The following is a 10,869-nucleotide window of genomic DNA, read 5'->3' as shown; positions in this document are numbered from 1 at the left end:
TCCTACAAGGAAAAGTATTCGTTTACGCAGGGTAAATTTCAAAAGCGCATAAACTGTTCGATATCATATACCAAATATCTAAGCGACATATTGCGAAACAAATGTTTATCGCAAGAACAAAATTAGGCGGAAGAAAAAAAAAAAAAAAAAATAATCAGAAGAAAAACAATAGGTCTTTCCACAGAAAAGTGGAAAGACCTAATAAAACTGTATTTCTGGTCAAAGTATAAAAATAACGTTTGCTGTTACGGCAAAATAGACATTAAAAAATAAAATATGGCAAATACACACAGAAAAGTAACAACACGCCCTTTAAGCAGGAAAGTGGGTGCTTAAGAAATTTAAGTCATTTCCAAGGATAAGACAACGTCAATGACAAATCGGTAACGATTTAATACAGGAGAAAAAATACATTTCATAACAGTCAACCAAAGCATGGTGTAAATAACGCTCAATTTTCTAATGCGAATAGTTCAATTTAACTATTCCGAACTCTTAGTTAAATAGGTGTCGTGTAAGCAGAAACTATTTTGAAAATATTCGTGTTAGGAAAAAGAAAAGCTCTGAAAATGTTAAAAAAAAAAATAATTCATAAAGATTTGTTGTATTGTCCAGCAGATTAAAATTATACCTACATTCGATCTTACTAAGTTCTAAAAGGACAGAAATAAAAACTTTATGATTTCAATTGATTTTTAAATATTTGCTTTATCTTAACCTTTACTGTTATGTAATGCTTACATCTCCAGGTTTTAATGCTGTCCATTGTTATTTTTTAAATAGAAAGAGTGCAATTACAAGTTAAAGAAAAAAAACAAAGGACATGAGGTATCCACCCATCACTCAAAATCAGTACATGCACATCAAAAGACACACAAAATGCAAAGGAACATTGCTGGTCTTCATCTCAGAGTCACATATTTGAAATCAAAACGATTAACGACGGTGTTAACCTAAGATATTGTTCCCCGTTGCACGGTTCACCACTCAATAGTGCTTGATTCCCTATTGACCATTTCATAATTAAACTTTTACCATTAAAACATACCACTTCTGTATTTTGAAGGTTGCGAATTTTTGAAAATATATATCTATAGTTCTTATCTGTGTTGATAAGGAAACTAACTTTTGTTAGTTATAACAATAAAATGTTCGATGTAGCAAGACTGAATAATGTCACACTGAATGTATATTTTCTACATGGCAATTGATGACAACATCCTCAGCTCAAACCTTTTAAAAGGAGTTTCAATGTTTTCGTTTTGTGTCTATCTAATGTATAGCAAAACAACATAACAAAAAGGAACAAATGATAACAACTGCGCATGCCATATTCCCAAATTGGTACAGGCATTTTCCAAAGAAAGGGTGGGCTAATCCTGGTTTTATAGTTAGCTATCTATGTTATTCTTCACTTTCCTTTAGCTTACACATTTCGTAGAATATTGTAGACAAAAGTAAAGTAGAAAGTTGTAGAACTGCTAAACCAAAGGGAAAACGAAAACACCACCAGTCAAATGACGACAGATAGATAATTCATGAAAATTGTATTTGTGCAATTAAAACCTTTATTAAACATGTTAAACACTATAAATTATTCGAAATAAAAAAGTATTACAACAAAGCAAGTATTTAGCAGTATTGAAATATAACATATATATTTATATATAAAAAAAATGTAACATAACATAAAAGAATGATAAAGTGATATATCTTATGCAAACAAAACTATTCAAACAGTGTAATGTATAAGTGTATCTTTCTCAGATTAGTTCATTTGACTATTATTTAAATGCCATAGTACATGTAACGAAAATTTGTGTTTAGTCATTTGGTCTATTCTCACTCTTTGTTTTAGGATTTAGGCCAATGAAAATTATAAAACGTTATGTTCCAATTCTCCTTTAATTTTTAACATTTTGCCTGTAGTTTCAAGAAATAAAAAACAATCATCTTATCATTCCATAATGCAATTAACATTTTAAAGGAAAGAGACCAATGAAAATAATATTGGCTTTGGATGGGCAATATCTTTTTTTGAATAAATACACAATTGAGAACAACGTTTTCTTTTATTTCATAAAAAAATTTTAATTTCAAAATTGACAAGTGTGTATTGATTTCTAATCGAGAAGCAATTACTATTGATGTACATGCAATGGCGCACACATTTGACATTTTTACTCACATGATTGATCTGTGTAATAAAATAAACTCAAGTATCCGTAGAATTAACAAATATTAAAGATTTATCGTAATAACGAAAACATTTACAGATTTAAAACTGTCATTTTACTTTAAAATGGATTGCAGTTGCTCTTTTCTTGGGTTACCTTTTATAAAAAATATTTCATAGCCATATCTGACATCTCAATCGTATTACACACGTTATGCTCTATATCTTATTGAGTAGGGAAATTACTACTGTTGAATAAAAAGTGGACACAATGAAATACCGTAAAATCATTGAAAAAGATAGTGTTCTTTATGAAGACAAATCGATTCGGGAAATACTAACACTTTATTTACTAAAAATATACGGTATAATATAAAACATAAATCTAAAATATTTCTGTTAGAGTATCTACATATGATGAACGTGGTGTACATGCAAATTGTTTAGTAATATATGATATATTCACATCTCACGCAAAACAAAAGGTGACTTGTGTTAATGTCCTTTCTTCTCTTCTTAACCTGCATAACAAAAACAAAATTAATAGTATAAGAAAGTTAATGACAAGTTTTTTTTTTTACCCATTATTAAAATGCTATCATATTTACTAACCTTACAAGCGTTATCTAATATCTTCTTGACAACAGTGAATTATAAATATAAAGAATTTTCTTAGTCTTGTAAAAGGTTTGATATCATTTACTTACGTTCACAAAAAATTTTGTACCGTTTTATTAGTATATAATGTTCTACTATATATGTGTAATATATAACATATACGTTTAATGAATTAAGTCTTGTTGGTCTTAACATTATATGAAAAGATTAGAACTAAAATCGTTAAATCTTTAAGGTTTGAAGTTATTTTGAAGATATTTTCTTCTAGTTGATTCAGTACTGTTCGGGTATTTTCCTAGCAGGCAGTCAAGGAATGGTCAGTATATTTTTACGAAAGTAAGTATGATGTTGTTTGTACAAGCAAAAACAAAACAACTACTGAAAAGACAGAACAAAGACTGGACAAATCTTAATTGACTGCAAGCGATTTGTTCTGCATTAACCCGCGTGATCCAGTTTGAAAAATAACCGAAAGACTGAAAAAGAGAGGCAAAATATACCGAACTGACAGATATTGCTCCAAACGTCGGAAGTGTTGCTCTTTTAAGTACGAACTCGGTGAACACGGCCACGAAAGGGAAAGCTGATGATACAAAAGGAATAACTCATCTCAGATGTCGAATACAAACTGGCAATGCCACGGCAAAAAAAAACCCTTCAGACAAAAAACGGTCTACAAAACGAAAAAAAAAAAAATAACAACAAAGACAAACTCCATAAAACAAAAAGCAACAAAAAACAGGGTTGATCTCAGGTGCCCTGGAATGCTAAATACATCCTGCTAAATTATTTATAATCCTGTCTTTGATAAGATCAAAATGACTGTTGCAGTTCACATACTGTTTACTAGTTAACTAGGGATATCAGACTGATTTAGTCAACATCTAAATTGTGTTTACTCTATAAAAACATTATTGGAAACAAGTTACCTTATTTATCGTTTCCCATCAAAGTTTCCGAAATTTCCAGCTCCTATAACATTTGTATCTTTATTATTCTCTTCATACGAATTACCAATGTTGCTGTTGTCATTTGCAGTGTTACCATTCCCTTTGTTGCCACTTCCTATACTCCATCGTTTACCTTCATAAGACCAGTCACGTTTTCTTCCAAAGTCTCCGATATTTCCGACGCCATATACATTTGTATTCTTGTCATCATACTTCTCGCTATTGCCGATGTTACTATTGCCATTTGCAGAATTATGATTGCCTGTATTGCCACTTCCAATATTCCAGTCCCTTTTCCTTCCAAAGTCTCCCATATTGCCTATTCCCGCTACATGTGTTTTTTTATTATTTTCAACATGAGAATTACCGATATTTTGGTTGTTGTTTGCTTGATTCCCATTACCTGTGTTGCCACTGCCTATATCCCATCTTTTATCCTCATTTGACCAGCTACGTTTTTTTCCAAAGTCTCCGATATTTCCTATCCCGGCTACATGTGTATTTTTATTATTTTCTTCATATGAATTACCGATGTTGTTGTTGTTGTTTGCTTGATTACCATTTCCTTTGTTGCCACTTCCTATACTCCACTTTTTCTCTTCATTTGACCAGTCACGTTTCTTTCCAAAGTCTCCGATATTCCCGAAACCCGCTACATGTGTATCTTTATTATTTTCTACATGCGAATTACCAATGTCGTTGTTGTTGTTTGCTTGGTTATTATTTCCTTTGTTGCCACTGCCTATACTCCACCTTTTCCTATTGAAAAGGTAAACAACATATTTAAGCTCATACTTCCAGGTTTAAAACAGAAAACAAATATGGGTGGAAAGTATGACATTTTGTGTTATAGAACAAAGATCTGAGATGCTCCTAGTACTAGTTGGAATTCTAATATTCACCAGTAGAAAATTAGATATCAAGATTTGTACTTGGAGGAATATGAATTGTTTTAAATTTCTATTAACAATGATTAAAAACTAAGATTGTATTTTAAAAAACAAAAGAAAGTATGATTCAGGATTCTACTGGATGCTTTCAAAATAATGGATAATGGACTATTTTTACTGATGCACTTGTTATATAGAAAAACAAAATAAACGATAACATAATACAACATTCAATAGTTTTTAACAAAAGATATACTGTAAAATACATCAATGTTCGTGAAATTATTTTATTTATCATGGTATTTTTTGGTATTTGTTGATGGAATTTTGATAAGCAAACAATTTTGACTTTGTAGCAAAAAGACATCATAAACATAAATCAATCAAGTTTTATCATATACACACCATTTGATATGCTTCCAACAAAAATAAGATATTTGTTAAAATGTGTCCTTAATATTACTCAAAATCTGCAAAATTGAGAGTTTAACCACACATAGATTTTTGTATTGTCCTTTGGTCATGTTGGTACTTCTTTTCATAACATCGGTTCAAATTTTATCTATTATTGCAAATGTATCCAGTGAAACGATCAACCAATCCATTTTATTTGGCGGCTAACGTACAAAATGAAAATAACTTCTGAAAAGTTAACTTTAATGTTGAAACTTCAAAGGCTTGGAATGATGTCATGATACTGATTCATACTTGGAAGTTGCAAATTAATCAAAGATGATAGATGAAATTCAACAAGAGTACATAGATGTAAGTACTCACTATAATATTAGCTATAGACATAAAGTGAATGTTTAAACAACAGAAATGATATATAGATTCTAACCACGGTTTGTAATGGGGTAAGCATGGTTCAGTGCTTAGATTGTTAAGAAGATAAGCCATTAGATCTCGAAATTTTTCTAAGTCAGAAATAAGATTCATAAATTTTAGTTTATTAGTATCAGAATGAAAAACTATAAAAACCTTATAAACTATGAATTGTTCATACAAGTTGAACTAAAACTTCTACAACACTGGTTTTACCTGAGATAGTTCATCAGGGAATCAATGGCGACATCATCATTGTCACTATTTATTTCTCCAAGATCTGCATTTCTCTTTTGAATACCCATTCCTGAAAATTTTACAGAAAAGATGCAATTTGGAATTCATTTTTGAGAACAACACAAAAAAGCATTGTTTAGATTCGCTTATCTTTGATTGAACTATGCTTCAAACAAGTATTATGACAACGAACTGTTTGCACACACTGTACACATATAATCGATTAAAATGAATTTCGTCGATTTTTTCGATTTTTTTTTGATTGGTTGTATACCTTTATCTGAAGTCATTGACAAGACAAAAACAATAATTTTTCGAATGTAAATAAACATATTGTTAATTAGCAGTGGAATTGTTCTGTGAAATCTTCTAAAGACTTCGTGTATTATATTTTTGTATAAGTATTAACACAATTGTCTTACCACATACTGTCATGAACAGACAGCTAAATATTACTACAGCCTTCATTGTCACTAGTTTTCTGCAAAAGAAAAAAGAACAATTCAGTATTGAAATTACATTCAGTAAGATTGTTCATCAGACAAAAATGGTGCATGTATTTTGCTTGTTAATGTTTAGTTTAGTTTATGTAGCTGTTTTTAAAACGTGTTATTAAAGAGTAAATGTTCAAGTTCGCATATAAGTTAAAGAGTATGTGTTTAAGCTCTTTTACAAGTAAACAAGTATATATTCAAGCTCATTATTAAGTTAATTTGGCTATACTTGTTGGACCTTTTGGATTATAAGCTCTTCATCTTTTATATTAGCTTTGGAATTCAAATATTTTGGCCATGAGCATCACTGAAGAGACATGTATTGTCGAAATGCGCATCTTGTGCAAGAGAATTGGTACCGTTAATTTTATTAAGGAATATATGTTCAAGCTTGTATACAAGTAAACGAGTATGTGTCCAAGCTCATATTCAAGTAAACGAGTATGTGTCCAAGCTCATATTAAGTAAACGAGTATGTGTCCAAGCTCATATTCAAGTAAACGAGTATGTGTCCAAGCTCATATTCAAGTAAACGAGTATGTGTCCAAGCTCGTAAAGAAGTAAACGAGTATTTGTCCAAGCTCATATTCAAGTAGCAGACTCTGTATCATTGTATCATTTCGGATTTTGATATAAAACAGCATGTTTACTGAAACAAAAAGACAACTTGGTGAACAAGATCAAATTAAATTCTACTTTCATTGGAAGGGTCTTATATCTTTTTCAAAATAATAATGTGATTGCTAAGAATGGTTGCAAATGTTCAGATACAGCATAACGAGTTATATATGCATACATGTTTAAACATCCATAATACCGCTTAATGGTTATGATAAAATTGAGAATGGAAATGGGGAATGTGTCAAAGAGACGACAACCCAACCGTAGAAAAAACAACAGCAGAAGGTTACCAACAGATCTTCAATGTAGCGAGAAATTCCGACACCCGGAGGCGTCCTTCAGCTGGCCCCTCAACAAATATATACTAGTTCAGTGATAATGAACGCCATACTAATTTCCAAAGTGTACACAAGAATCTAAAATTAGAATAATACAAGACTAACAAAGGCCAGTGGCTCCTGACCTAGGACAAAAAATGCAATAATTCAGACTCGCATTTTGAAATATTTTATATGAATTAAAAAGGATTTTTCTCAAAATCGTAAAGTTAAATTCGCAGTAAAGTCTAAAATGACAAAATCGCAATTATAATAAATGCACACAATAATATCTGAATTCACAGTAACCCCCTGCCCAATTTACAGAAAATGGGTTCGCAATATTTTTATAGTAGGTATGATAAATATAATTTTGCATCATCAAACGTTGACTCTTTGAATTAACGGATGTTTGTGTTAAATGTCATAACGACATCAATCCAAACACACAAACCTATAGAACAATCAAAAGTAAACAAATGATCACTCAACCTTTGACGTGCGTCTCAATGATATTCTCATATAAGTCCACACAAGTTGTAAATGAACTTAACAATGACTTTTAAAGACATTCATCAATATATATTTTACTAGATTTGATAACTTATAGTAACATAATTCAAAGCACTATTTAATATATACAATTATCGTCTTAAAAATAATAATCGCGTTTCAGTTTCAAAGTAAAAAACTTTTCAAAACACTAGTTTATATTGATAGGAAATTGATAAAGGAATCCAAAGAGCAAAAATAAATATATAGGTCACCGTGCCTGTTTTCGAAATATTAGCCATTAAAATTTTGGCGGGAAAATATTCTCTCTTGACTTTTCATAGCTTTGTCATCGACAAACTGAAGTTCTCAAAAACGGTTAAAAAGTAATTAAAATTTTATAAGACTTTTACAGATTGCTAACCATTATTCATGTAAAAGATTTACAAAAGAAAACTAGGGGTCAAATTTTTTCAAGGCATTCAGATGGATAAAACCAGAGGATTCCGAAAATTTGACAAACATTCCAAAAACGTGACAAGCCAGCTTCCTTACTTTGTATTTTCTTGACCCTCCGCGAGATTTTAACTTCGATACACTAATGTTGCCTTTACTTATAAATGCAGTTTGTTCACTTAAAAAATACAAAAAAAATTGCATATATCAAATTATGGCTATTCACACGACGAAAACATTATGTTTAAGTAATTGTTTTGTAATAAAACTTACCTTTAACTTCAGTTGCAGTATACAGATTTCCAAATGTATGCCTGTTTTATAGTTTGTTAAAAAAACGACAGAACCAATAAGGAAAGCGCCTCCCACACGTTAAACTGTTTTTGTATATTTTAAGTATATTCAGCAATATTTTTAAGTATAACATGTAAACACATGAAAGAAGTAGGTGTATTTAAAACACATTTGGTATCATATGTTTACATCGTCACATGCACAATTCTTTTTCAAAAGATTTGTTTTTAAATCTAAAATTACCGGTTAGCATAGTAACATATCAAGAGTCGTTGATGTATGCAGAAATGTGTATCAATGTATGCATGTAGTGATATGTTTATCATCACTCTATATTATCGAATATACTAAAAAAAACTAAACTTTGAGTGTTTGTCAACCACATTTTCTTAAAGTATTAATTTATTTCTGAAAAAAGTACACTTTACTTTCTTCAATTACATAGGTTTTGTAGTTTGGTATATTTTAATAGCTCATGTTTCTATTTGTATTAGTGCACATAAAAGGGAATGATGAATGTCACCACAGAATTAAAATAAATATTATTATGTAATAATTTAACCTCTAATAATTAAGTAAAGCCTGTTTAATGTAATGCTGTGAACAAATGATCTTACTTTAGTCTTTTTAGAATGTCGGTAAACATCTGATAAAATAAGAAATGAATATAACAGGTTAAAGAATTGTTATGATCATGCTTTTATATCAATCTCAATTATTAGCATGCAAATTTGTATTATTAATTAAAACAAAAGAAAGCAATAACAAAACCGACATTACCCGATTCTAGAATGTTATCATTTATGTGTAGCAGGATATGCTTACCCTTCTGGAGCACATAAGATCGCCTCTAGTTTTAGGCGAGGTTTGTGTTGTTTATTTTTACGTTTTCTATGTTGTTTTATGTGTACTATTGTTTGTCTGTTTGTCCTTTTCATTTTTAGCCATGGTGTTGTCGGTTTATTGTAGATTTTGACTGTCCCTCTTGTATCTTCGTCCCTGTTTTACTCAAAGTTTTAATCTGATTAGCGTGTTTGTATTGATGGGTACCCAATTTGTCAAGTAAAGTTGTTACTTTCACACGATATAGACCGTTTGAGAATATATTCAATAATGGTATATTTACTTAGAAATAGTATGAAATTACGAAAGAGGTGGTCCAAATTAATTGATTGATTCATTAATATGATTATGCTTTAGGTCGCCTTTTTCAAAATTCACGAATCTGAAAGACAACAACACAGAAAGACAATTAACAGCCGGTAAAACACATTTTAATAGAAAATAGATAACATCAACCTAATTTAAAGCACAGTATGGTCTTGAAGAGTAAGCAGTTCAGTATAATTGAAACATACATGTACGTCATTTTGCGTTATAAGTAACAGCAAAGCACTTTTCTTGATTTATCTTTGTCGGGATAGCTCAAGGCTAAACAGTTGAAAGAAATATATATATAAGATAAATTTAAGGACGAAAGATACCAGAGAGACAGTCAAATTCATAAATCGAAAATAAACTAACAACGAAATGGCTTAAAAGACAAACAGACAAACAAGAGTACAAAAGACACAACACAGAAAACGGAAGACTGAGCAAAACGAACACCACCACAGACTTGGGTTGGTCTCAGGTACTCTGGAAGGGAAAGGAGATCCTGCTTCAAATAGGACACCCGTCGTGAAGTTCACGCTATTACAAATTCGATTAATAGTTTAATTCTGTAGGTTAAATTCGTGAAAAGGGAACGGTATAGTTGTTACGACATAATGAACATATTCGACATAGTCTGTGAAACGGATATTCCATAACGGTCAACCTACCCGTGATGTCGTCCGTAAAATTTACGAAGAGATAATTTCAACTTCACCATTTGGAACTTTTGGTTTGATGGCTTTCATGTAAGCAGCAACCTTCTATCAAAAACTCATGATAGGAAATACAAGCCCTGGAATATTGTATCAATTGGGAGATATATACGCCGTTTGCTGGCGCTGCTGGAATGTTACGACATAGAAAGGAAAAGCTTAAAATTGGGAAGCTGAAATCATCTCTTTTGTTGTAAAGGTTTGTTTTTAAACGACCCTCATTGTCAATTTCTAGATGTAAGTCAAAATATGAGGCAGAATTAAATGTATCTATTGTATCCTTAACTCTAGTTAGATGGTTTAGATGCGTTCATCATAGTCACCAAATTTTTTTATTTAGTTAGAGAAAATCTATATAACTGAAAGTTAAGTTAAAGGATATTTCTAACTTATCTTTCTTCCTAAGAAGTTCATGTATGGAGTCAGCCTCATGATATAAAGGCACAAGTCGGCAAGAAGACGGGCACAATTGGTTTCCATTGGAATGCCGCCAGTCTGTTGAAAAACACGTTCCAAACTTAACAAATATGTTCTCAAGAAATCAAGCATCTTGATAATGTCGGTTTCAGGGAATTGTTTGTTTGAATCAGAGTCATTCTTTGCAAAGTAGGATGTATCCCTCTCTAAGAAA

General features: G+C 31.0%; 1 protein-coding gene across 1 annotated transcript; it reads right to left on the bottom strand.

Annotated features, from left to right (window-relative positions):
* Positions 1-2,502: 2,502 nt before the first annotated feature.
* LOC134680747 (probable serine/threonine-protein kinase clkA) lies at positions 2,503-8,409 on the bottom strand. Its single transcript, XM_063539953.1, has 5 exons — positions 8,350-8,409; positions 6,119-6,177; positions 5,676-5,766; positions 3,724-4,503; positions 2,503-2,697 (listed from the first exon to the last, which is right to left on the bottom strand). Exons 2-4 carry the CDS (start codon positions 6,162-6,164, stop codon positions 3,729-3,731), a joined length of 912 nt encoding a protein of 303 aa, XP_063396023.1. The 5' UTR covers positions 6,165-6,177; positions 8,350-8,409; the 3' UTR covers positions 2,503-2,697; positions 3,724-3,728.
* Between the last annotated feature and the right edge of the window lie 2,460 nt (positions 8,410-10,869).

Source organism: Mytilus trossulus, chromosome 8 (genome assembly GCF_036588685.1).
Source record: "Mytilus trossulus isolate FHL-02 chromosome 8, PNRI_Mtr1.1.1.hap1, whole genome shotgun sequence".
NCBI classification, from domain to species: Eukaryota; Metazoa; Mollusca; class Bivalvia; order Mytilida; family Mytilidae; genus Mytilus; species Mytilus trossulus.
Note: the sequence above shows the minus strand (reverse complement) of the source record. Positions and strands in the feature narration are given on the sequence as shown.